The sequence below is a fragment of the Perissodus microlepis genome, chromosome 13 (assembly GCF_051167445.1).
Source record: "Perissodus microlepis isolate ML-2025 ecotype Zambia chromosome 13, ASM5116744v1, whole genome shotgun sequence".
Classification (NCBI taxonomy): domain Eukaryota; kingdom Metazoa; phylum Chordata; class Actinopteri; order Cichliformes; family Cichlidae; genus Perissodus; species Perissodus microlepis.
Window position 1 is genome coordinate 18,253,975 of NC_140473.1, and position 26,359 is coordinate 18,280,333.

At 39.8% G+C, this 26,359-nt stretch overlaps 1 protein-coding gene across 1 annotated transcript in view; it reads left to right on the forward strand.

The window, feature by feature from the left end:
- LOC146375020 (protocadherin-15-like) overlaps positions 1-22,567 on the forward strand; it is a 163,947-nt gene extending 141,380 nt beyond the window's left edge. Inside the window, exons 28-38 of the mRNA XM_084949255.1 lie at positions 270-485; positions 2,918-3,006; positions 4,156-4,332; positions 6,591-6,809; positions 7,992-8,000; positions 8,854-8,973; positions 16,983-17,004; positions 17,660-17,698; positions 17,849-17,922; positions 19,788-19,902; positions 20,089-22,567. Coding sequence (XP_084805381.1) covers positions 270-485; positions 2,918-3,006; positions 4,156-4,332; positions 6,591-6,809; positions 7,992-8,000; positions 8,854-8,973; positions 16,983-17,004; positions 17,660-17,698; positions 17,849-17,922; positions 19,788-19,902; positions 20,089-22,002 — 2,994 coding nt within the window. The 3' untranslated portion in view covers positions 22,003-22,567. The remainder of the gene's footprint in view (positions 1-269; positions 486-2,917; positions 3,007-4,155; positions 4,333-6,590; positions 6,810-7,991; positions 8,001-8,853; positions 8,974-16,982; positions 17,005-17,659; positions 17,699-17,848; positions 17,923-19,787; positions 19,903-20,088) is intronic.
- The last annotated feature ends 3,792 nt before the right edge of the window (positions 22,568-26,359 follow it).

Consider the following 26,359-nt stretch of genomic DNA (forward strand, 5'->3'; position numbering starts at 1 on the left):
ACTCTAGCCTAAGCGACTTTCATACAGGTCTAGAGACCTAGATTGGCGGCCTCTGCCAACCTGCAATCCAACCAACAAGTAAACTTCAAATTTTCCTTCACTAGTTGGTTTCTGTCATGGAATGCACTTTTTTGTAGCGACTGAGGCTTTAGATGTATTCAGATACAATCACCTTTTTTTTTTTTTTTAAAGACTTGATTAGTATATTCTCTTTTTGATGACCTTAAACTTTTAATATTTCTGAGATTATTTGGTGTTTTGTATTACAGGCCACCGATAAGGACACTGGGAATTACAGTGCCATGGCATACCGCCTCATCATCCCACCCACCCCAGAGGGCCAGGACAGTTTTGTCATTGAGACCTACACTGGCATCGTCAAGTCGGCCATCATGTTTCGGAACATGCGCAGATCCTACTTCAAGTTCGAGGTTATTGCTACTGATGACTATGGAAAAGGTCTTAGCAACAGCGCTGAAGTGGTGGTAAGTATCCATATGATGCTTTCCATGTGATGCAGGGATGTAGAGATAAATATAGGATTCCCTGCTAATCTTTGACTTGCATGTCGCTGGCATGGCAGAGGCTTATTGGTTGTGGGTTTTTTTGGCTTCCACAGCATCATATTTATGCAGCGAAGGCATCAACTGTCCACAATTCATTTATACAGGAAAGCCTAGGTGAATGGCTGTGCCAGTGCATTGAGTAGTCACAAGGAAGTGCAGCACAGCCTTTAGCAAACTATTGTGGAATTTCTTTGTTTTGTTTTGTTTTGGGGTTTTTTTGGGTTTTTTTCTTTTCAGAATTATTGTAATCTTAGATGTTGGTTTTGTGAGCTCAAATGTTTAACATTTTGAGAAAGATCCATGTAGGCTTTGGGCAGGATTTCAATTAAAAAAAAACTACTTTTGTCTGTGTATCATATGTAGCATATTAAACTACAACAAGCAAAAAGACTGTAAAAATCAGGACGAATTGGCTTTGAGGTTAGACAAGCCACCTGCCACCATATCTCAGGCTTGTTAATTGAACACTTTAGAATTTATTTGTTGAATCTGTTTAAAAACCACAATGTAAAAAGTTGCAGTTTGTTTTCCACAGTGGGTTATGTGCCAAACTGAATGACAGTATGATCTCTATTTTTAGGAGCAAGACCCATAAGAGCTACACAGATTTTAAACTAAAGTCCTGGGACTATATCAAAGTACAATACTGGAGTATGCCTTGAGTGTGTACTTTGTTTCATATCATGGTCCAAATTAGACATTTAAGTAGGATTTCAGCATAATAAGGTTTTCATTTATCTGCCTGTTCTGTTTCTCATCTCTTTTGCATCACTGTATGAATCTCGGCATTGTTAATTACTTCACTGCATTAGAGGGTCTTCATTAAGACTACTTAAAGAGGTTGTATCAGATTAATAAGCGAGTCACATCTGTCATGCAGTATTTGAAGAAAGGGAAATCTTTCTAAAGAAAAAAGCACGAGTGCTGTGTTTTGCATGAGAACATTGATATTTTTTGAAAGGTGAAGAAAGATGACTGAACCATGAAAAGATTTGTGGGGGATTTAGAGCACTGACAAGTAGTGCTAAGAGCATATTAAGGAAAGTTGAGGTCAAATGAGTTATCAGTATTACAAGCGAGGGATCAAGTCCCAAAAAACTCTTGATACAGTATCGGACAGAGCCTAATGCCAAACCACCAAGGGAGGCACACAAAAGGAAAAAAAATCATTGCGTGGGCCTCAATCATCTCCTGACATCAGCCCAATTGAGAACCCATGAAGAATACATAAAAGAAATTCTGGTAAATATGTGTTGCTGTAGGAGGCTGTAATATCATCCTCAAATAAAAAGATGCAGAAACATATTCAGTAAAAGAGTTTCTTTTGCGTTTTGTGATATTAAAAAAAAGTTTTATAGATAATTTTTTTCAGATGTGTTTTTTGTCTGGTTTGATATCAGTGTGACCTGTTATTTGAGTTATTTGGAATATTATACTTCTGTGTTGTTAATGTCCATGTCAGTATATAAATGTGTATAACCTGAGACAGTTTCTAAAAAAAAGATCTTGCGTTAAGAAACAACCTCAGAAATGATGTTAATACGTGAGAGCGAGTTTGATTTGTTTCGTGCAAAGCTTCTCTTCTTAATACCTTGTGGTTTATGATCTTACATGATGATCCCTGCCTTTTGTTTTGTTTTGCTTTGTTTTTATTTCTGTTGAGTATTAAATGTTTTGGTTCCAGTCTATTGAATTATTCACAGGAGGTACAACACACCCCGATATGTGGCCTCTGCCACTAGCTGATGATCCAATTAAAGTCTTTCTTTTATCCATGAGTATTAGCTCTGCAAACATTATGCACTTCTCCCTGCGTGCGCGTTCATCTAAATATATGTCTGTGTCTTTTTCTGAGTGCATGTCTGTTTCCCACTCATTTACGCATGCACCCGCTGTGTTTGGGCTCAGCTTTGCCCCCAGTTCAATGCTTATCTTTCCTGACTGTGGCCAAGCTTATTTTTTACTGCAGTGAAATATGTCTAGCTAACAAGCCTCTAACGAGACAGAAGGAGGGTGTGGGACATTGGCTATATATGAGAGACCAGTGAGTGCTTAACTATGGTGCTTGTTAATTTTCAAGGGGAAACCTAATTTCACAGGAGCCACATGGGATATTTGGCTTCAGAGCACAGAGGCTGTTGCCTATGCACTTAACTCTGGCACTGGAATTAGGTGCTCTTAAGTTTGCCACATGGCAAAGATACAAGCTGGCAATTAGTGGGTCCACCTAAAGAAGCATTTCAATGATTTAACATACGGTAGGATGTGTCAATAACTGGCTTACACTGTGTATTTTTAAACTTTTTTATCTTTCTTTTCTGTCTTTCCCGCTATCTCACACTTTCTCCCAGGTTTCTGTGGTCAACGCATTGGACATGCAGGTTGTTGTGTCCACTGTCCCACCCACTTTAGTGGAAGAGAAGAGGGAAGAGCTCATTAGGTAGGACACAGCTCACATTTCATTAAACATAAGTTAAAAAAAAACAAATTTTAATGAAAAGAAGCGGTATGTATTACTAACACAGTTTTTTTTTCCATGCAAGATCATGTGTAAGATGAAGTATTCCTTTCATCAAATGTCCTTTGCAATATTTTTTCTTTTAATCTCAGCTATGCAACCTATTATTTTTCTCATCTGAAATTATTTTCTTTAAAAGATTTTCCAGCTAAAACTGGCACAGAAAAGAAAATTCAGCTTGAGTTTTGTCTATTGCGACATAAGGCTCAAGGCCGAACTTTAATTTCCATTAAAAATGTAAGGTCTAGAGTGATGTATATGAGTCAGCTGGTTGAACAATTAATAAAAGCAAATATGCATTAGTAAAGATGGATATTTCATAAAAACCTGTGTAGGGTTTTTTTGGGCAGCTTTTTTGTGTAAAGTAAACATTGACTGATCAATTAAGATCATGGATGGGCCAATTAGACAGATGAGTCTGTCCTCTAGAGTCGGTTCTCCCAGTTTAGATTAATTAATGATAGAGATTCATGAAGCATCTTTTTACCGCTCTTAGGGCACAGTGTTTAGCTTAATTAGTCAATCTGAAAGGCAAATGGGTGTTAATAGCTGTTTTTTAAGAGCTTACTGTGTCTTTCTCACAGAAGTGACACAGCTCTTTAGGCTGAAAAACAGAGACATTAGTTGTGTTACGCTCTTTACAGTGATGCCATTTGAGATTTTGCACAGCGCTGATGATGATCCAGGGCCATTTTACCTGAGTGCTCAAACTGTTTATCCACCTTGGCAAAGGCAGAAGGCAAGGCTTTCCTTTATTGGCTGTAATTTGAGGTGTGGATTTTTCCCTTCCTGAAAAGGATTATCAGAGCCTTACTTTGCCAAGAGCCCAATGTGGAGAGACAAACTGCTGCCCAATGGGATAATCACTGCCAGATTGGAGTACTTAATCTTGGTGGCTGTCATATTGCTTTTGGGCATTAGAAATTGTTTGAACCTGGATTTTACCTTCTATAGTTCATCTTTCTCAGTTTTTTTCTTTAAGTGTATAAAATGTTTGTGTATGTATTTGCACATATAGTATTTATACAATGTAAAGTATAGGATACAAAGTTTCATCTGTGTGTATCTCAGTATTCTGGAGCGCCACGTCCAGGACCAGATTCCAGGTGCCAAGGTGATTGTAGAGGCTATCGGGCCACGTCGCCATGGTGATGGCTTTGAGTTGGAAGACTACTCTAAGTCGGATCTGATGGTATACGCCATTGACCCACTCACGAACAGGGCCATTTCACGTCAGGAGCTTTTCAAGTGAGTGGGTGAATTGTGTTACAAGAAGTCCAGTCCACCATTTGGTTTAAATTGATGTCCTAATGTCCCCGCTGTGCTGCATGTTTTCCCTGCTGCCTCTTTTTACCCTCTGTTCAAGCAGTGAGTCAGCAAATATGTCTTTTTCAGACTCCCTTTAGCTTCCTCCTCTACAGCATCTCCACTTCACTGCCTCTATTTTCTTTAAAAGATTTTGATTATGCTGCTGGTGCACTGCAACTGAAATATGTCATTGGAAAGTGGAAGATACAAGGGAGAAAGGAAGCAATGAGGTCATGGAGGGACAAAGTGAGACTGGAGCAGGGAATATTTCAATCAGTCCATCCACCCATCATTGCAGTACCTCAAAGACTGTTCTGAGGGCTGGGAGATGTGCCAGCAATACATTTTTATTCCTTTTATTTCCGGACATAAAGCTGAAGAGAGTGCCCACGGTCTGCCAGAGAGTGTGCTTAAACACCAAAGAGGCGCACAGCACCACAGTAGAAATAAGTACAAGATACTTTGTCATCCTATCAGAGGAAAGAAGACCTTGGCCTTCTTTCCTGGCACCTCAGGAAAGTGTTTCACTCACTGTTTTGATGTTTCCCATCCCTTCTGTCGAACTGATCAGCAACAGATCTTAATAAACTTGACCAGCATATGAGAGCATGCCCATTCTGAGTTCCAGCTTCCACTCTTGATTAAATTGCATCCGTGTACCTTATGCTTAGCAGCCTGGAACCGTCCTCTGCAAAAACAGAGTTCAATCATTTGTAAGTTATTTAAACACAATATATAATTGAAAATAGTACCTTCATGCAATCCAGACTGCCCTAAATTCTGAAAGGGAAAATGTGGCTATGGAGGCCCAGACTATTGGGCGATAGAAATATATTAAGCAAGAATGGGAAAACTTAATTGGTTTGCTCTGGTCACAAATTCTTAAAAGGAGAATTGATGTAACACAGTGGCAAACACGATCCTGCACCGACTTTTAAAAGGCTGTCTATGGCATTAAATTCGAAATAATCATGCATTAAAAAAAGTAACAGTTTTAAACATTTAACATGTTGTTTTGGCACTATATTTAATTTAAAAAGTGGTATTCATTGTTTGCAAAGTATGATTTTATATTTTGCAAAGCATTTCTGCATTTCTTTAAGCAGCGTGGTAGTAAATTAATCTACAAACACCTTTATGCCCTCCACTGTCAGGAGGAGCACCACATCATTTCACGTAAGGTGGCACATCCAATAAAATCAGATTTTTTTATTTATTTGGTTTTTTTTACCTAAATTATTTCACATCTTCGTACTTCTAGCTTTTAAGACTTACAAGCTAATTTTAAAAGAGGTCTGCTACATCCTTGCTTTAATAAGATCTACTTCCTTAGATACAGATACTGTCAGAAAAAGTAATTTAGATTAGGGGAGATGGGCTTTTTATGCATGCAGCGCATGTCTGACAATGTTGTGGGGTAATTGTATGTCATATAGCCAGATCACAACAGGAGAGGGAGAAATACAACATTGTAAGTGGATCAGTGCATTATGTCATATTCCACCTATTCCCACTTGTCACAGTCTAGAGTACAGATTGCCACAGATTCCAATTAATAACCTACATGTCTACTCACGTACAGAAAAACAAAAGTGATGGTGGTTACATATGTATGTACGCTTGTCCTTTTGGAATGGTTTGTTTTGCATAGTAACATTGCATCATCTCTAAATTAATTGCTTTGTATGCATGTATGTTTTTTTGAAAATATTGACACATATACTGCCATTGGTTTATGCAGAAAAACAAGTGTAAATTGACACTTGCAGAAAAGTGTAAGTATTATAATTGCTTTTCATTTGCACTTAATGCTAATTATTATGATCAGTATGATTCATGCATTGTGTTTAGTATTTACTCTCTGAGCTAAAAAGCTAACACATTCTTTAGAAAATATGTTCCTTTAGCTGTAAACTACCTACAGTGAGTAATTAGAGCTGTCCTCTGTAAGCAGGAGACTGCTGTGGCAACAAATGTGTAAAAGAGTATAAACTTGCTACAAAGCCTGTTAAGAAGTAAAACGGCTGCAGATTCAGATGATTCATCATCATGTTTTATGTTGAGGAATTCTGATATATTGCCTTTTGACACATTTTTAATAATATTTAATAAAAAACATTTATTATGTTCTCTTGACATTGACATTGATTACAAAGTAAGTGTCTTTTTTGTGTTCACCTTATGTATGTGGAATGCAGATTTCTCGATGGGAACGTGCTGGAAATCAATAAGGAGTTTCAGCCTTACCTGGGTGAAGGTGGCCGCATTCTTGAGATTCGCTCCCCAGATATTGTAGCCAGTGTGAAGAAGGCTGCCCAGGCTGTCGGCTACACAGAGGGTGCCCTCCTGGCCCTGGCGATCATCATTATCCTTTGCTGCATCCCTGCCATTCTCATCGTCATGGTCACCTACAAACAGTCAGTATTCCTATAATAATCACTGGGCTCTGTGATTGATTAATCATCTTTAACTGGATGTCAGCGAATAAATTTTCATTTAGCAGGTCATTGTCTTAGGAGATATTGCACTGGGTACTCTGGGTTTTATTGAAAGGTTTGCTCTGCACAGACGAATCAGATAGTTATTGTAGGAATGTAGCTTAATGTTAATATCGTGTTTCCTGTGGCTTGTAAGAGCAAAGCCAGCGAAACCGCAAACAGCATCACTGAAAAGTGTATTTAAGATAGAATAAGAGCACTTCTTGCGTTAGTTTTAGCTTTTTGTGTGTGCGTCTCTCTATCTCTCTCTCTCTCACTTCCAACTCTCTTCCTCGGTATCTCTCGCTCTCATCAGACATGCTGACTGCGCACTCTGCTGGGCTAATCTCCCTGCTCATGCTGTGCGAAAGCAGATTAATTAACACTCATTTGTGACAAACATCTACAGCCAATTGTGACCGTCACAGTGCGTCTTCATGCTACTTAATCATCTCTGCCCGACACACACAACAGACGGTGCCCTCTCTCCCTTAGAGAGGAGTGCAGTGCAATCCTCAAAAAAATATGACGCTTTTTGCTTTGAAGCGTCATTCAGACTGGTGTGATAATTGAACTCTCATTTGGCAAGAGCCAGGTTCTTATCTAAATGTTGGTATGCTGCAAGTGTACCGTAAACGGTAATATTTGGGAAATATTTATTCATGGCAGATGGGTAGAGCGGTTGTACTTATTCAAATGCACAGATCAGACACACAACAGAAAACTATTGATGGTGACAGTAGAACTAACACACAAACTGTCGTAGCAGATGGTGCTTTGTTGGTGGCGACATTACTCTGGTAAAGTTAATTTTCTCAGTTGTGTTTGTCAACATAATTCATTGTTGTCTAAATTTGGGGATGAATATATTATTTGAGACATCAATTTGCACATTCACGTCGAGGACCTGAATGTAGTTGTGAATACGTAACGGCAATTTGAAGTATAAAAATCTTACTTACTTTGCGTTTAGATAAATACCTCAAAGCATCGAAATTGTGAGGTTGCACTCATGCCAAATTATGTAATTATAGTTATGTAATTTCATGTCTTTTTTTGTCCCCCATCTCTCTCTCTTCTTGTTTCATCTCCTTTGCTCTGCATCAAAAACGCTGTGATCAGGTTCAAAGAGTAAGTAATTTCTCATGTTTTACAAGTGGCTGCTCATTGCTCGATGTGTGTGTCTGTGTGGGTGTGACACTACTTTCTTTCATCTTCATTATTAGTTATTTAAAGTCGAGTTGAATATTGTGAAAATGTGATGAACAGAATGCTTGCCAGCTAATGCCAACCTTTTGAGGTGTCTCTAGCATTAAGGGCACAGAGCAAGGCTGATTCATCTTCTAGGTCACATACTGAATGTGCATTTTTGGCTGAAAAGTTTCTCTTAATGTGGAAAATTTGATTAGATTCAAAAGAAAAATTATAGTTACAGTTGTCACTCTGCTGGATACAGTTGAGTTGGCAAATTCATCATGTTTTTTGCTACACATACAGTATACTGCATTTGCATAATTTTTAGTCTGTATTTCAAAAGAAATAAGCTTGAATAATCTAGCACATAGCTGAAAACCATGAAAATGCTTTTCACAACTGCAGCAGCATTGACTGTTTCCTTGCAAGCCAAAAGAAGCTGGTTATTATATTATTACTCTGCAGTTGACAAAACAAATCAGCCTAAAATGCAGTGTGAGACAAGTGCTATTTGTTTTGATACATTTTAATAAAATTGTTTGACTAACATTAGTGAATAAATTAAATAAAAAAGAATACCACAGCTAATTGCTGCAAAATGGTTTTGGAGGGTTTTTTTTATATAATTTAAAAGTTTGATGTTGCTAAAACTGAATTTTGCATCTAGAATATCTCTTCGTGTTCCTCTTTCTGGGGTGACTTCTCAAAACACATGGGTAATTCATAGTAGAGACTTGATGCATAAGTCATGTGTCTGGTTTATTCTTAACCACATTAACACTTTGCGCAGGCGACAAGCAGAGTGTGCCAAAACTGCCAGGATTCAGATGGCTTTACCACCGGGAGGGAAAGCAGCTCCGGCAGCTGCTCCCACTGCTAACCTCTATGAAGAGTTGGGCGACAGCAGCATGTGAGTCAAGCTTGTCCTCTAAGTATTTTCCCATCCCACACATTTCTTCTAGTCCCCATGATCAGATGCTGCTGCATCTGGCCTCGCAGGTTTCTCCCTGTGAGTGTTTTATTCAAGCTCAGAAAAATTTTTTACCCCTCTATCAATCCTCTTTTCTGAAATGGCCACTGGCTGCTCTGGATGTTGACCTCAGGAGTCTCCACACTGCTTGAGACACATTAATAGTTGCATCAAAGGATCTCTCTGCTTGTTGTCTCTGTAACTATGATCCACTTTTGATGTCTGCAAACTGCACCGTATGGTGCAACACAGCAGGTGACTAGATTTTAGCTTATCTATGTGTTTCTAGTTGAGTGCCTATGCATTTTAGCAAGAACCTCTCTTAAGGTAAGAGTGTGTTTAGGTTAATAAAAAAGCACATGGTTTCCTAGAAATAGAAACAAATACAGAATAATGTCCAAGTTCAAGGATTGTCACGAGTTACCTTTAAAAATGTAACCTGCGGTAGTCTACATTAAGTGCTTCCCTAACTTTGGTCCAAAGTGTTTTGCCATCAGCACAATCGAATTTCAGCTTTAATATTAAATCCTGCCCTAAATGTGTGATGAAATGTTAATGTTTGCAGATTAAATGAGGCTACATTTAAACTGCTGAGCTAATGGGCTTAGCAATTTTGATTTTCAGCACGTTCAAGGAATACTGCTTCTAATGTCACTTTTGCATTTTAAAAAAAGAAAATGTAAACCTAACATTAAGCTACGAAGAGCGTCCACAATATGCCCACCGCAGTTTTTAAATGTAGGCAGAAACATTTAGAATAGAATAGAATAGAATAGAATTCAACTTTATTGTCATTGCACATGCACAGGTACAGGGCAACGAAATGCAGTTTGCATCCATCCAGAAGTGCTTTTGATTGAAGATGCATTTGATTCTGTAGCATAAGTAGAATTTTTATGGGCATTATTGTATTGTAGCTAAGAATTGTGTACACGGGGCTTATTTCCCAGTTTTCACCAGGAAGAAGAAGAGTTTCTCTTAAAAACAATCGTATTGTTAAAATTATACATTTCCATCTGGGAAAAACAAAAGCTCTCAAAGTTATACTGTATGCACGCAGCATGGTGTCAAATGTAGACAGAAGTAAATCAGTCTGGTATTTGAGTTTAAAATGCAGAAACCTGCCGTACCCGCTTCATCCATGTTTTCACTTTCCATTAACACCTCTGACATTTCTCCTTTAGTCTTCTTACCATCTGTCTGTGTTTATATCTTATCATTCATTTTCAATTCCCTTGTCTCTCTGGATTCAGACTGCAGTAAGTAATGCCAAAATATGACAGAGGTCAATAAATATGAACAGTATTGTGTGTAAATTTTGCAAGAAAAATGTTCTTGTTACCCTGCCTGCTTAGTTGTTTGTTTTTTTTTAAACATATGCACATAATTAATATACTTAAATTCTGGAATTTAAGTATATTCTGGAATTTAAGTGGCATAGTTTGTTTGGTAATTGATCTTGATGAAGGGTGGAAAGACCTAGTGGGTTTTCATGCACGTACTTCATTCTTGTGAGGAAAAAGAGAAGGCTTACTTTGTTTAGAGGTAGTGCATTTCATAAGATATCGCTGTAGATGTCTCCTCTCTTGCGTCCCATTAGACTGTTGTGTCCTTTTGTACTGTGCTGCTCTTAGTTTCACTGCTCTCTACATCTCTCTGTGCTGTGACCGATGGCACTAATGCATCCTGCATAGGTTCATGATGGCTACTGAGCTCATATATTTCAGTGTAATAATTTCACAATTTCAATATTTGATTTGTAATTTCTTTAAGTTTGCAAAGTTTATTCAAATCATTGTTATTTTGATTTCTTAAGAACGCAGATGCGCTTTAGTTACTTTATACTGTGCAGATATTTAATCATCCAAAACCCAAAACAAATTTCTGAGTCACAGTATTACGAGAGACTGTCTGTCAAGATATTTTCACACAGTTGCTTTTGCTTCACCCTTTGTTTCTTTGCTTTATTCAGCTCAAACCTATCAGTCTTTATCTGTTTCAAGTCTTTTTCTTCTTCACCTCCATCTTTTGCCGGGGCAGGGCTAAAAACTCTGTCATTGAGGAGGCTGACCACCAGAGGATTCTTAGCACCTTTGCCTGTCGTGCCATTGCAGCCCGCAGCAACGGAGCACTCCGTGTCAACTTACCCAAGTCAGAGAGCAACGTGACCTTCCTCTCTGACCACAACCCACTCACCACCCACAACCCTGTCTATGATGATAACACTCCTCTCTGCAGTCCTGACGCACGTGGGGAGAGCCCATCTGAAAAGCGGTTCTCCTTTTCTCCTCCCCACACAGCAGGGTCAGGGTTCGTCTGGTCAATGCCTGGTCGCATTCATGGAGGACAGCATGGTTATGAGGTACCAAGGAGACAGGCTCTTATAGACCCAGCCAAATGGGAGCTGCAGATACTCCAGGCAGGCATGAGTGGCGAGCAAAGGCCAGCGAGTTCAGACATACTTCACGCGAGTGGCAGCACAGGGACCAAGTTGTCATTCCGTGAGCAGGCCAGCCAGTTTGGGCATCGGGGCTTCCAGGAGCAAACCCTCAACCAAAATAGAGCACCCGCAGGCTCCCTCTCTTCCATCCTTGTCAGGGATAGAGACAGTGATGACATGCTGGAGCTGACCTCAGAGGCTCTGCTATCCATCATGGATTACCCCTACAGTCCAATGTCTGTGGGCAGAGATGTGCCCCCCAGCTTTAGCATTACCCGGGGAGATGAGCCATTCCCCCTGGCTAGCCAGAAATCAACTGCGCCTATTCTCAAGACGTTTAGCTCTGGCATCTCCAAATATTTGACAGAGGAGCCATGCCATATCACTGTGGAAATCATACCTGACCCACCAGAAAATCCACCGCCTTCTCCTCCACTGCAGCAGCAGCCACGTCCACCTTCCCCGCCCACACCTCCTCCCTCGAGCCCTCCTCCTCCTCCTCCTCCTCCTCCTCCACCTCCACCTCCACTTTCCTCCCTTCATAAACCTGAATGTACTTCTCAGTCCTCTTCTCCTCCTCCTGTCAATAAACACATCACTCTTCCGCCCCCACCACCTCTGCCTCCCTCTCTATCACCTACTAGCAATCAGCCACGCCCAGTCGTTCAGTTTATCCCAACCTCTTTGCCGCCCGTGTCTTCCCTTCGCCCTGTTTCCGAACGAAAACACCCTCCTCCGCTTTCACCATCACAAGCTGACGGTGGGAGGAAGGAGCTTAAAGGGATCCTGAAAAACATCCAGAATCTAGCTGACATAGAAAGGTCTGTTGCCAACCTGTACAGCCAAGTAGACAAAAATTGTAAGATGCCCAAGTTTAGCACGAAACCACAAGTGACTGAGGAATCAGAGTGTACTAACAAACTGCAAAGCTCTGACACCAGTGAGGAGCAGAGCATGCCAAAAGCAAACAACTCCAGCTCTGAAGTCCAAATCAACTCAACAAGTATGAATTGTGCTGGAAATGCTGCAAGTAAACCGAACGTAGCAGCAGACATTCAGCAGACAAGCCAACTGAACTCAAACAGTCCAAACACTGCTGAGCTCAGTGAGCAGGTTACTTCTCAGTCCACTGTGTTCTGACTTTTCCTTTGTCTCCATATTCTCATTATGTTCATTTCTACATTTCCATGCCTGTTTTTTTTTTCCTGTTGTTTCTGCATTTTATGTTGTATACAGTTGGTATATGCTTTAGTCATGTCATTTTTTTTTTTTCAAATTCTAGAGCCATCAGCCAAGGAATGTACTCAGATCCTTTCTTAGCAGTATAAAAAAGAGGCTTGCATATTTAGTATGGGTTTGGCTTTTTTTTCACATTTTAATTATGTGAACTGGTATGAGGACTGTGATAGCATTAAGTATGCCCCTGAGTTCACGGATTAGTCGGTTCAGCATGTTATACATATGCACCATCTTAATCTTAACATTAACATTTCATAGCCAAAGCTATTTTAATTAAATTATACTAAATAGCATTTTTTCAAGTCCCACAGCCCTGGGGTCTGTTTCTTCAACCACTGGCTGGCTTCATATTGGGGATTTTGAATTTGTTCTTTTACTTCTTCTCTGAGATAAGAGCATGGAAATTTAGTATGCAATTGCTTCATCCAGAATCCAAATCAGGCAAGAAGAAGAACATAATATTAGACCTTTTTTTTTTTCAGACCTTTTCTTCAGAAAGTTGTTACTTGTAGGTGTATTTAAGTACATAACATGGTGACTGAAAATGAAATCTAACCTTAAGAGATGTGGGATTCTGTGAAATATGTACATAAAGAATCAAAAATATGTATACTGAAGCAAACGAAAAATACGGGATAATATAATATGACAAGCTGTACACAGTGTCTTTATTCAAACAAGTGAATGCCTGTACCAGCTACGTTTATTTGAAAGCCTCTTATGTTGGTTGAAGCTATAAAAAGATATACATCGGCTGATCCCAGGAGGCTCATGTTGAATTAAGAGAGCCAACCGCTGGGGGACCTGTCTATTCACATGTCCGCAAAGATCCTCTCAGCATGATAAAGTAGTCACTGTGATGTTCGTCTGCACTCTGGAAAAGGCTAATTAGAGAAGCAATCAATCGTTAACCAGGGCTGCTGCCTGTGGGACTGTCAACTACTGTTACTCTCTCCTTTCCTTTTCTATTCCTCTGACCTTCTGCCTGCCTGCGTTTCTCTGTCTCTTACACCGCCCCTCTCCCTGCAGTTAGTTCTGATACTTTCCAATCCTTGGCCTCTTCTTGTTAATCTTTCCTTTTGGTCCTCTGGAGATTCTATTACCTTCTTTAGACTCATTGCAATGCAGCCTCTGCTCCCGTTCTCTTCTTTTTTTCTTCTTCTTGTGTTCAGGTTTCTCACTTTCTCTCCGCTCTGTCTTTCTGCTATATACCCTTCATGTGTTTGTTTCACCTTCCATGCCCTAAGGCAAATGGTCTTAGCATACCTCAATTCCAGAGCAATGTAATGTTTGATTCATCACATGTTCCCCTGATGGGCTGATCGAAGGTCCTCTAATTCTGTATTCCATGTTCACTGCATGGGGTAATCTCTTTTGCAAAGAGGCTAGGTGATCACACGCTGTTTCTTTCAACCCAAAGAGCCGTCTTAATGGATTGTCTTCTTTATATTCTTTTTTTACAGTTGGTTTTATCAATATTGTTTTGTATTCCAGCTGACAGTTCAATGCAGTAATATCAAAAAAAATAAAGAAAGGAAAGCTAAACAGTTTATTTCTAGAGGATTATTCTCAGACAAAGTTTTGATTGGGAATGCAAAAAAAACAGTCAAAGTCAAGAGTAACATACACATAACGTGCTATGTTTTTAGTAGAATTATCTAAGCTGCAACTGAGAAAATACAAACCAATCATTATACAGTATCCTATAGAAAACAGCGGGTGTGTGCACAAAAATTGCTGATTAGTAAGCAGCTTTATATCAGATTTATTGTTTGTTAAGAAAAGTTAAACATTTGGTGATTTGCAGCTGTCTTTCTGTGAGTTACATTAGAAAATAATCCTTCTATTCTGGTCCACATAATAGATATTTAACTAAATCCTGTTATAAAGAAACAGCTCTGTCCAAAGGAAACAAACACACCCGAAAGCCACAATAAATTAGGTATAATATCAGGGTTACAGCTAAAAAAACAAGCATTTGATAAATAGATATGCATCAACCTCAATATCCTTGGCAGATTCAGATTAATACTAGATTTTGGCCGTTTTGATTTTTTTCTAAGAACTATAACTGGCAGCATTTGCAAACAAAAATCAGCTTTTTTCAATGCAAAGTATAATTTTCACAATAAGAAAATAATAATAAGAAGAAATTATTCAACTTCACAATTTTCCTCAAGCATGAGTAAGTTGCAAGATCTTCTCTCCCCCTTAAAAAAACTGAAAATAAAGTGCTTTTCTACTAGACGTACTAATATTTAACTGAAAATATGTTGCTGTACACCCACCTTTATTTGACCTATGTTACCTTACTGGCAAAAGCAGGTACAGCAGATTTAGGTAACAAAACAAATTTCATACTCCTAGTAGACTTTCTGTTATGTTTAGAAATTTACCAGCTAAGAGGAGATTGACTCTTTTATCTTATTGTCGCCATGATTTTCCTCATAACTTCTTCGATCCTTCACTAATACCGAGGCTCTTACCGAAGCCGCTGGCTGTGAGCCCTGAATAGCTTTAGCTGTAGCCACTTTGTCTTTGTTAGCTTCTTTAAAATGTCCATGCTCAGCTGTGTGAGGCTATTTAGGTGTCTGATTAGGTTCGTTGTTACAAATGTTTTAGTGCACTAAAACCAAGTAAACCATCGAAGGATGACCATGGTCAACCTTCGATGGTTTACTTTGGGAAACCTGGTGTCTTCACTCTGTAGAAGTTTGTGCACACTCACAGCACAAATAGTTGTATTTGTCGGCATGTTGTGACGCATGAAATAGAGTGGCTTATAACGGACATATATGAGACTGACCAGCCAGTAACCAGTTGTGCCTGTGAATGATGAAAATTGGCCATTTCCTGTCCTGGCTAGACAGTTAATGGATCGCTAGTAATATAGAATCCTGCTAATTTGTGAGCTTTGATAGATAGCTTTGTTATCTCTGCACAAAGACGGTGGTAATGTGATTATATTTCCCTGTTTCTTTTTGTTTTTCTGTTTGTTTGCTAAGATAAAAGGGTGCTCACTCCAGTTACATATCTAATTTTAAAAAATGTGGTAAAACAAGCTCCTCATCTTTATATTTTTCAACCTTTTCATGTTTATCTTTGCTTTACTAAATGTTGTTGCACCAGCAGGGTGATAAAGATCCTATTTTTAGTCTCCATGTAAATATCTGCACCGCCAGATAGTAAAGCTACTTATTAACAGAGCCAACATCACCCTCCTGTTATAGATATGATACAAGGCTGTTCAATATTCCAGTCTTGCTGTAATTCTGAGTTCACCACTCTTACCTCTTTTTCTATAACATTTCTTCATCACACATCTTCTGCCAACTCCTCTCTTGTGCAAACTTCCTATGGCTATTGTCCACTGGGCCATTTTTCTTCATGTTGCATGAAACAGCAGTAGCCAGCAGCCAAGCCAACAGGTCATCCATCAGATCCCAGTCCCATCGTCCACTCTGCCTGGGAGGTGTGGCATATGGCTCTGCCCTGTCCCCTGGTCCTTGCCCATAATAACAGATTACAACTCTCCAGAGGAATCTCACATCATTGCTTGGCCATATATCTGAGTGTGTGAGAGTCATCATCATTTATGGGCCCAGACAGGTTACAGTTGTACGCCCGTGAAGCTGGAGCTTTCAGCCGAGCTGCTCCATTACTTGCCGTTTCATTCACTCGTACTGAAGGCAATGCGGACGCACTTTTATCCTCAGGAGGAGTTCTGAGTTGTTTTTCATGTGGTTAATATAGTGACATTTCTAAGATTTCCCCAATTCATTAGAAAATAAATACATTACTTTCTGTAGGCATATTATGACGTGATAACCAAAGACATTTTTATTAAAATTCTTTGAGTCAGAAATTCTGCCCTTTATCACAATGTCCTTTTCACATCTTCTGGTAGATTCATTAGATATGACTTTATAAACACTGACTTTCAAATTTTCCCAGCCCTTTCCATATTTGCATTTATTGTATTTTTTTTATTGTTCCTGTTTGGATGAGATAACAGAGGGAGAGAAAAAAACAGCCCACACCAGCGTGATAACATTGCAGCCTAAGGCACCCTTTTTTAAAACAGAACAATATCTGCAACGCTGTAATTTAACACTTGAAAATGCAGAGTAAGTAAAGCTGTTATTTCTTCTCTGGTCAGCAGAACGTAGGCACACTAGACTTAACATTTAATTTATCTATAAGCACTTGAAATGTTGTTGTCAGTCCATATTCATTATTTATCTTATTTTCTCCTTTCTGTGACACGCAGGAGGCGAGGGTACGGCCGACAGGTAAGGATTCCCATCGTGATGTGTTTACACCTTATTGTTGTGCTCAGACATTTTGACACTAGAGGAAGCATGAGGAAGCTTATATCCCATTATTCTTATCTGCAATTCACTTTATGGAAAACAGTGAATGAGATTAAGATGAGATCGCGGTGATAGAAGTTCTAACACTGACATTACAGTTTAGGTTTGATTTTTGAGAGTCTTTTGTATTCTCCAATGTTCCCGTCAAATAGCAGATAAGCAGTTGGATGAGTTTTTCTCCTCTGGTGGAAAAATAACTAATCAGAAACCAAACAGTGTGACTCTTTTTGTCAGTTTGACATTAAAGTCTTTTTTTCCTTTCAAATAATCTTTTAAATCATCTGAACTGTCAGTGTCAGATAAGCACAGGATGTTTTCTTTCTTTCTTCCTTCCTTTTTATTGGGCGCAGTTTCTTTCATCTCCATTGCTTGGCTGGGATCTTCACTCTCCTTCCTTGCTTTGTTTCCATCAATAATTTATCAATCTTTTCACCTTCCTTCTCCGTAGATGTTTCAGTGAGTCCAGCTTTGTCTGGCTTTAAATCTGAAGTAGATTGAGGTCTCTCTCATGTTTGTTTCTCTGCTGCCTGTCCCTTCCTTTACCTTATCCTTCTTCTCTACTAACTTCTGGCAGCAACAGCAACTGCTGAGGCCATCTCTTCTGAGACCTGAGGTAGAAACACACCTGCTTTTCTAAATTTAAAGCAATTGTGGTCATTCTGCTGTGCATGCCCCCCACCCTTTGTGCTGCTGCTGCTCATCTTCTGATGTCTTATTGTGAGGAGTGCTGAGTAATTTCTCTCTCTGCCCCTCTGAAACGCAGGAACTCTCCATGGAGTCAGGTATCGACCCAGGCCAGGACTACTACACACAGGACTACTATAATTATGACCAGGGGTGAGCATGCAGCCGACTGACTGTTTTATCTCTAATCAGTTGTACTATAATCCATGGACCTGATCTCCCTTGGTTCATTTAAAAAAAAATTTTTTCTTAAGTTACATCGTTAGGACCTCTTCATCCTGACCTTGCCTTCTAGCTCTCTTTGAGAGTCGAGATCCTTGGAGAATTATGAGATTTTCAAAGAAGCTCAGAATAAAATGATGCACATAACTTAAGCTGCCCCTTCAGTATTACATACCATCCAAGCATTTGTCCTCTTTACTCCTGCAAAAATGAGATCAGTTATGCTCCCTTCAGTCAGGCACCTGAGAGTCTGAATGTTCTTCCCATAGCTTAATGGATAAAGGCTGTTTTGGCTGCCCGGTTACTTTGCCCATATGGTCTAAAAAGGAAAAACATGGAACTCAAAGCTGTAACAGCTGCTGAGAAATTGTTATTCATTAAACGCTCCTGCTCTGTTGCAGGTGACTTGCGCTGCTGTGGGGAATTATGCTGCAACTTTTATCAAAACGGGAAGAAGCTTTTATATCTTCCAGCCTTAAATCGCTGAACGAAAATCTAACAAACTAGGGGAAAAAACTGTGCGTAGTGAAATCAAGTGTTATAATTGCCTCTGTAGTTTCTCACCAGCCAGCTTAATTATTGTCTGAATCACACCTTCATTTCTAACAAGCTGAACTTATATTTTAATGACATGTCACTTTTTTTTTTTTTGGTAAAAGCTGCCACTGCCAGTGAGTGTACCATCACTATGTGAAGACTTTGATCTGCTCCTATTTGAGATGAGGGGCAAACTTTACTAGCAGTTAAGCTTTTAATGCTGCAGTCACCAGACTGCGCGGGCCTTACAGCAGACGTGAAGGGTAGCCACCTCTCTAATTTAGTATTTTAAAGTAAATATTAACTCACATCCTAGGTGAGGCATTAAACCACCGCATTAATGCGTACAGCCTCATATTATATAGTAAATCAAAATTTGATTTATATATTTAAAAGTTTGCGGCTACCATGCGATGTTATGTAATTTGACCGTTAACACTTTTTTCTTCTCTCTTGTGTTTCTTTGTTAGCATTCTGCATACATAGTGTGTGCTCTTTAAACAAGCTAATTAAATTCACGTGCTTTTAATGGGCTTTTAGTTATTGCTTGTTACAGTTTCCATTTCTACATGTGGTTGCATTCTTGTAATTCAATAGAGGATTTTGACAAACACAGGCAAATATACTGAAATATTTGTTTTGTCTTCTTTTCTTTTGGAGGAACACTCTTTTAGCCTTTTAGCCTGCATGCTTTCCCCCTCTTGTTTGCTTTCTCACTAAATTGAAAAGTAATTTCAAAAAGTGCAGTAAATCACCACAGCAATTACTGTCTGTCTGACCAAAGACGTTCTCAGTTATATTAACAACAACCAAAAGCAGTAATTAATGGGATCAGCCTGATATAATTGAGGGCAATTTAGAGAAAGGACTTGAAAAATAATAATGGAAAGAATTCCAGACAGCAAAACTAAGCCCCTTTATTAGCTACTGCGCAAATCACACTGTACTGTAAATACAATGCAGGTTTTAAAACACTGATATGGGGTAAATAACCTTCTAGCTTGCTTGATTCTTTGTGAGTATATTGATATTGCTATAATTCCTGTTCCCATAGGAGATTGATAATCTTCCTTTTCAATGCAGAATATTTACTATCACTAATAATAACAGGTCCCTTACATGATACAGTGGGTCTTTGATATTAAAGTAATAAATCTGGTTGAGATTTATTTTTTTAATATTCAGTGTGTCAACTTTGGTGTTTTCAACGAATCATCAGCCTAAACTAATTCTAATCCCTTTTCTGTGAACAACTATAGGTACGAGTTTCCTCAGTACGGCAGTCGGCGGAGGCTGATATCACCCATGTATGATGAATATGGAGAGGTTATTGTGGAGGATGATGGGTATTACTACAGTCCACATGGCCCTGAGGTATTACCCTTGCTTGAATGTGAATTTCAGACTTTCACTGATTATCTTGAGTATTATCTCAAATATTTGTTTTAATAAGTTGTGTGTTCAAGGTATTACTGAACAGTAATGTGTGTGAAACCTATGCAGCACGATGGCTTTATATTCACAAATTCATGGTTGCTAAATGAAATGTGATTATCTTAGGGCCGGGGCAGAGGCAGGGGCCGTGGTGGCATGCGAGGTAGAGGTCCGCAGAAGAGAGTTGCGTTTAGGGATTTGCCACCAGAGGATGAAATTGAACAAGCTGAGCCAGCAGAGGAGGGTGAGCCTTCTAAGGCTGCCAAGAAACTGAAGTCTGTCATGAAACTCAGCAAACTTCTGGCTGCCAGCAAGGGAGGAGAGCAGCCATCTGATGCCAGTGCTTCTGGCACATCTCCATGGAAAAAAGCCAGGATGTTCAAGATGTTTGGCGCCGGGAAGACGGACAAGGATTATGCCAAACTGATGTCTGCTCGCCGTATTGACAGCCAGGAAAGTCTAGCTGATGGACCAGCAGTTATGGGTCCAATAGACAGCAAGTCTGATGCCCGTAGCAAGCTTGGGAAAGTCTTGAGGAAAATCAACTTGGGCACAAAGTTGCAGGTCCGAAGAAAGTCACAGAGTAGTGTGAGTCGTGGCTCAGCCACTGGCAGTGAAATGGATGAGGAAGCCTCACAAGCAGCTAGTGAGGATGAAAGAAAGTCTAAAGTGTCCATTAGTGTGACAGAAAGTGAGCCAGAAGCAGGTGCTAGTGGAAGCAGTAAAGAGAAGGGCTCTGACGATGAAACCTCAGAGAAAAGCAGTGTTGACAGAGATTATCTCAAAGTTGATTTAGACCGGGATGATGCCAATGAAAGCACCGTGGACTCAGAGGAAGAGCCTGATGAAGAGCCAGGAGATTCCGATGAGGAAAGCAAGTCCAAGTCTGAAGGAGAAGAGACGGATAAGGAATCTGCCAGTGAGAAAGAATCTGAGTCAGAGAAGGAGTCAGAATCAGAGAAGTCATCAGCTACAGAAAAAGAGTCAGAATCAGAGAAGGAGTCAGAAACCGAGAAAGAGTCAGAAACCGAGAAAGAGTCGGAAACCGAGAAAGAGTCGGAAACCGAGAAAGAGTCGGAAACCGAGAAAGAGTCAGAAACCGAGAAAGAGTCACAGTCTGAGGAAGAAACAGAATCACGAACAGGCTCAGCAACAGAGGGGGGAACAAGCACAGAAAAGGATTCAGAAACAGAGAAAGACTCTGAAGACGAGTCTGAGGAAGCTTCAGGCAGCACTAGAGAAAGTGGCTCTTCTGTTCGTTCTTCCACGAGATCCTCTGCGACTGAAGCCAGCAAGGGGAGTGGTGCTTCTGGAAAGAGTGTCAGTGGGAGTTCCAGTGTCAGTGGTAGCAGAAGTGAAAGTACAAGTGAGAGTGGCAGTGGTAGCGGTGGTACTGCTGCATCTTTATCTGGCTCAAGTGTTAGATCATCAGCAGTAACCTCAGAGAAGTCCAGCGGGGACCTCAGTGAAGCCGAGTCGGGGACAGGGACAGCCAGTGAGCCAGAATTAGGTTCAGGAAGTGAAGGCTCATTATCTCGGTCCAGCCAGAGAAAAATGTCTGGTTCAGACGTGAGTTCTTTGGGCAGCATGAGCTCAGCTGGTTCCAAGTCAACTAGTGGCAGCCGAAGTTCCCGAAAATCTATTGTGAGCCGTGGATCTGAGGACACAATCACAGAGGAAAGTGAAGAGGAGGATGAGGAAGACTCTGAGGCTGATGACGAGAGCAAAGAGTCCACCAGCGAACTCAGTGATGCAGGATCATCTAGGAGATCCAGTGTGGCATCCGGAGACCCTGGGCCTTCTACGTCCTACACTGGTCCTCCTGCCCGCTCTGAGATCAGAAGCATTGGTGAGACCTCGGAAGAGACATATGGAGGACTGTCTCCTATCACAGAGGTGGACGAGGATGCCATCTCCTCTGACAGATCCTCAGTCAGGGACTCTGGATCAGGGACCCACAGTGCATCAAAGAGCTCAGAAGAAACTGAAGAAACATCCGATGCTGATTCAGATTCTGAGGGAAAGTCAACTGCCTTCTAGAGAGATATATTGTCCACTGTGAAGTAAGAGTGAATAAAATCAATTACCCTTGCATGGGAGTGAAGAAATATTGCTTGCCTCTAGAGAGTTCACATTCACTTTTTCCTCATTTCCCCTTAGCAAGAAAGGACCTGATTTTCCTGCTGCAATATTGGAATCTCTCTTTCTCACATCTTTGGCTTTCTGTTCTCTTTGATGTTTTCATGCCGCGTTTCTAGAGTGGAAATTTGCATGTCAAAACACTAACTTATTGCTCAGTGTGCTTTTTGGGAGGTTGTGTTTCTTGTGATGTTCAGATTATTACTGTGTGGTTGTCGTTTTCTATGGAAACACGCGATTTCTCACTAAAATGCAAGTCTAGCACAGAACAGAAACTTTAAAAAATGATAAAACAGGTTTTTAGCCAGATTCTGATTTTAACAGTTACTGCAAATTCTTTTCAATACAGCTTTTTTTTCCAGTTTTTTTTTAATTGTACAGTACTTGTTTCTGTGTGTGGGTTTTTTTAAAATTATTTTTCACTTACTGCACCCCCTTAAAAAAGTAAATATAATAACAATAACCCTCCACTTTCTTCTCAGCCTGGGAGAAAGAAGCGGATTAAGTTGATTGTAGATCGGGAAAATGAGACCAGCTCCACTGCAGAGGACAGCAGCACAGAGACGCAACGGAACAGACTCCCAAACAGCCACAGCAACATAAACGGGAATATCTACCTCGCACAGAATGGCACTATTGTGCGAACTAGGCGACCGCCTCATCTAAACAACCTAAAGATGGGTTCTCCATGTCGGCTGGGTAAGCATTTTAAAAAACTAGAAAAGCTGGGCGTAACACATGAAGAACCGCCTCCAGTTATTAGTGTTGAGGACATGGGAAACGAAGCAGAAAATGAAAGAGGTACGAGTGTTCCCTCCAACATGGACATCAACCTCAACACTCGGTCCTCTTGTAGTTCCCTGGGTTCCACCATTAAAGAGCTTAAAAGTTTTGGGTCCAAAACCAATATTGCCAAGGCCACAATTGACAGAAACAGCAGTGGCCCGTGTGTCACTGAGCAGCAAGAGACTTCAGTTGACAACCACAAGAACAGTAGGGAGACACTGGAGTCCCACAGTGACCACACATTATCAGATGAGGAGGAACTGTGGATGGGACCTTGGAACAACCTGCACATACCAATGACAAAACTCTGACTGGCCATGCTGAAAAATTGATCCCCCTTTTTTGGTTATTTTCCATTCTCTATCAAGTGTTTTTTTTCTTGGTCATAAAAATGTGTGCCTAAGCTGGATAAGCTCCAATCACAGATGGGTGATTGCCCTTATAGTCACATTTTATTTAGTCCTAATATGTTAAAGCTTATTGTAACAAGCTTTTATCACCAACAGGGCCGTTACAGGTGGGAACATTGAGCTGAAAGGCAATGAGTGCCTCAAAGAAATATGAAATTATATGTGAAGAGTGCTTGAGTGTACTTTTAATTTTATTCAGCACAGAAGATGGACTTATTTTATGGAGTGAATCCTTTTTTTGCATCGGTTTATCTTTTTTTTCTGAAACAAATCAGAGATTGTCCATTACACTATGCTGTTAAAGGTACTTTAAAGAAATATGAAGAAATGGTGGTAATGTAGTCTGTGATGTGGGAAAAGAAAGTTATTTTGCTAATGGGGTTGTACTTGCGAATAATTCAAATTGTTACTGATTATTTTATGTTGTGATCACTCGGTAATGTTTTTGAGAATTTATGAAAAATATATGAAATTATTTTTGTCTATTTTCTATCTAACAGATATGAAGAGTCTAACATATGACATTAAAGACATAATAGCCACATGACTGTCATTGCTGTATTTCAACAGTGAAATATGACGGTGTGATCATAGTGTTTTTATATGGACATTTGTACCTACAGAATGTGATATTTTCAGTCCCTTTACATGATGCAGGTTCAGTCTGATCATGTCATGACAGTGGAAGGAAAACCAAAAACATGTATCACATTCAACAATAAAGCTCTGCCTATTTTATTGTTTTGTGAAGCATAATTTCTGGCATTTATCGTTTCTGCCACTTTGCCCTATGCTCAACATGAAGGTTTTTTAGCAACAAGGATTATGTTAATTGCAGCTGAGTCTTATTCAAACATGAAACTACATCATTGCATGTCTTTATGATACTGTTTGAGGTTATAAAGACAGCCCTTCAATTGTATAATGAGGAAGAAAGTAGCAAAACTCTGCAGTAATCTCAAAACAATATAGCATCTGCAGAAAGAGGGCTTTCAGAATGATGCTTTTTCTGTCGAGTGGGCTTTCACTTTAAAGGAGAGCAATGACAGGTCACCAAACATGGGGTTGTGGATAGCTACTGTATTTCTGAAAAGCTGTGGGAAGTATGACTGGAACTGCAAGAAACTGACAGCACTGAGCCTACTTTCTCAACTATCAGCACAACCTGCTTAGAGAAAAAAAAAAGGCAAAATGAAAATTGTAAATGGAAATCTTAATAACATCCTTGGTTTGATTCTTGGTTTATCATAGCGTTGCACATCTACCACATCCAGAATAGCATTAACAATAAGTGTTTTGCACTCATTCACACCACGAGAATGTCAGTCAAATTCTTTACATCGGCTCATGTTCAGAAAGAGCAGCAGCTGAATGCGAGTGAAACGGCTTGAAAAGATGCTCCATAAATAGGTCAGGAGGAAACCTTGTTCCTACAACAACAAGCCCGGTGTATTTAAGGATCCAAAATGATCTCTGCACTGGAAAAAGAGAAAAAAAATGCATACATAGAAGCAAGACCAACCCAAAAGCATAAAGATGAGGTTGTTTAATTTTCACGTGTATGTTGTGTTTACTGTGTCTCAACAGCCACCTGGTTTCTTTGCTAGTCCACTCTGCATGCACATTCACAGGAACCTTCACAGCTGACAGGAGAACAGCACTCCTGTCAGCTCAGTGCACAGTGCTGCTCTTGGGTACAATATTATGCACAGTTTTTTGCCAATTCTTGTATAAAATTTTATTCTATGTGTATACCGTACTAATATGAAACAGGAGCATTCCTAACAAGAATGCAAATTAATTTTCTTTGGATATGAAATGCATCTGTGCCCCCCTCATCTTAACAAGAAAAGAAAAAAAAAAAGGACATAAGAGGACTTCACCGATCTCCTTTTGTGAAATTCTCCTAATGAATTGGATTAAAGCTGGCCCAATGAATAATGGAAGCATTTCTACTAAGCGTTTCCGTTTGTCACAGGATTATGTCCAAAACCTTTTTTTGCTTCACTCCTCACCCTGATCATTTCACTTAGTAGATTAAAGTACAGCATTAAGAATAGACAATTCTCTTTAAAAGAAGGTTAAGCTTGAGCATACCCGCAATTCAGTGTCTCCTCAAACGGGATTTACTTGCCATTTATATTTATTATTTAGAGTACAAAAATGAGTAAAGGTTTGAAAAAATGGCAGACATTTGTAGCATTTGCAAAAAAAAAAGGGGGGGGGGGGCAATGATTCATGCTAGTTTCTCATCAGTGAGCTGATAGATTAATCAATTGGAAGGTTTTGTAAATTAACGGCAAAAAGAGGATGAGTCTTTGTGACTCTGGTAATCATGCCGCCATAACTGCTGCTGATTTCTTGCACAACCGTATCTAGGGACCGTTTAAAAGAATGGTCTGAAAATGAGAAAATATTCAATAAGTAGCAGTTTAGTTTCTCTTGAGCAGCTCAAAAAACAAATGCAAAATACATCAAACCTTGAAGCAGATGGGCTGCAACCAACACTATACCAACCAGACTTTAAAAACCTCTATAGAACTGTTATGTTATATTTATTCCAATTTCTCCTACCCTCTTGACAAAATCCCTCTTAAAGAAGACATTTTTAATGTCACTGATACTCTTTAACTGGATAAATATTGGATATATAAAACAGCTTCTACCTTGTGACAGGAATATTGTTTGCTGCTGTAGATGGCTTGATATCATCCATGATGGATACATTTGGCATATGTTTCACATATTACAGGCCAATAAATCATGAATCTTAATGTTATTGTGGCGATTGTGGTTCAAGAGTTGGGAGTTTGCCTTGTAATTGGAAGGTTGCCGGTTCGAGCCCTGGCTTGGACAGTCTCAGTCGTTGTGTCCTTGGGCAAGACACTTCACCCGTTGCCTACTGGTGGTGGTCAGAGGACCCGGTGGCGCCAGTGTGCGGCAGCCTCGCCTCTGTCAGTGCGCCCCAGGGTGGCTGTGGCTTTCCATCACCAGTGTGTGAATGTGTGTGTGAATTGGTGGATGACTGGTTTTGTAAAGCGCTTTGGGGTCCTTAGGGACTA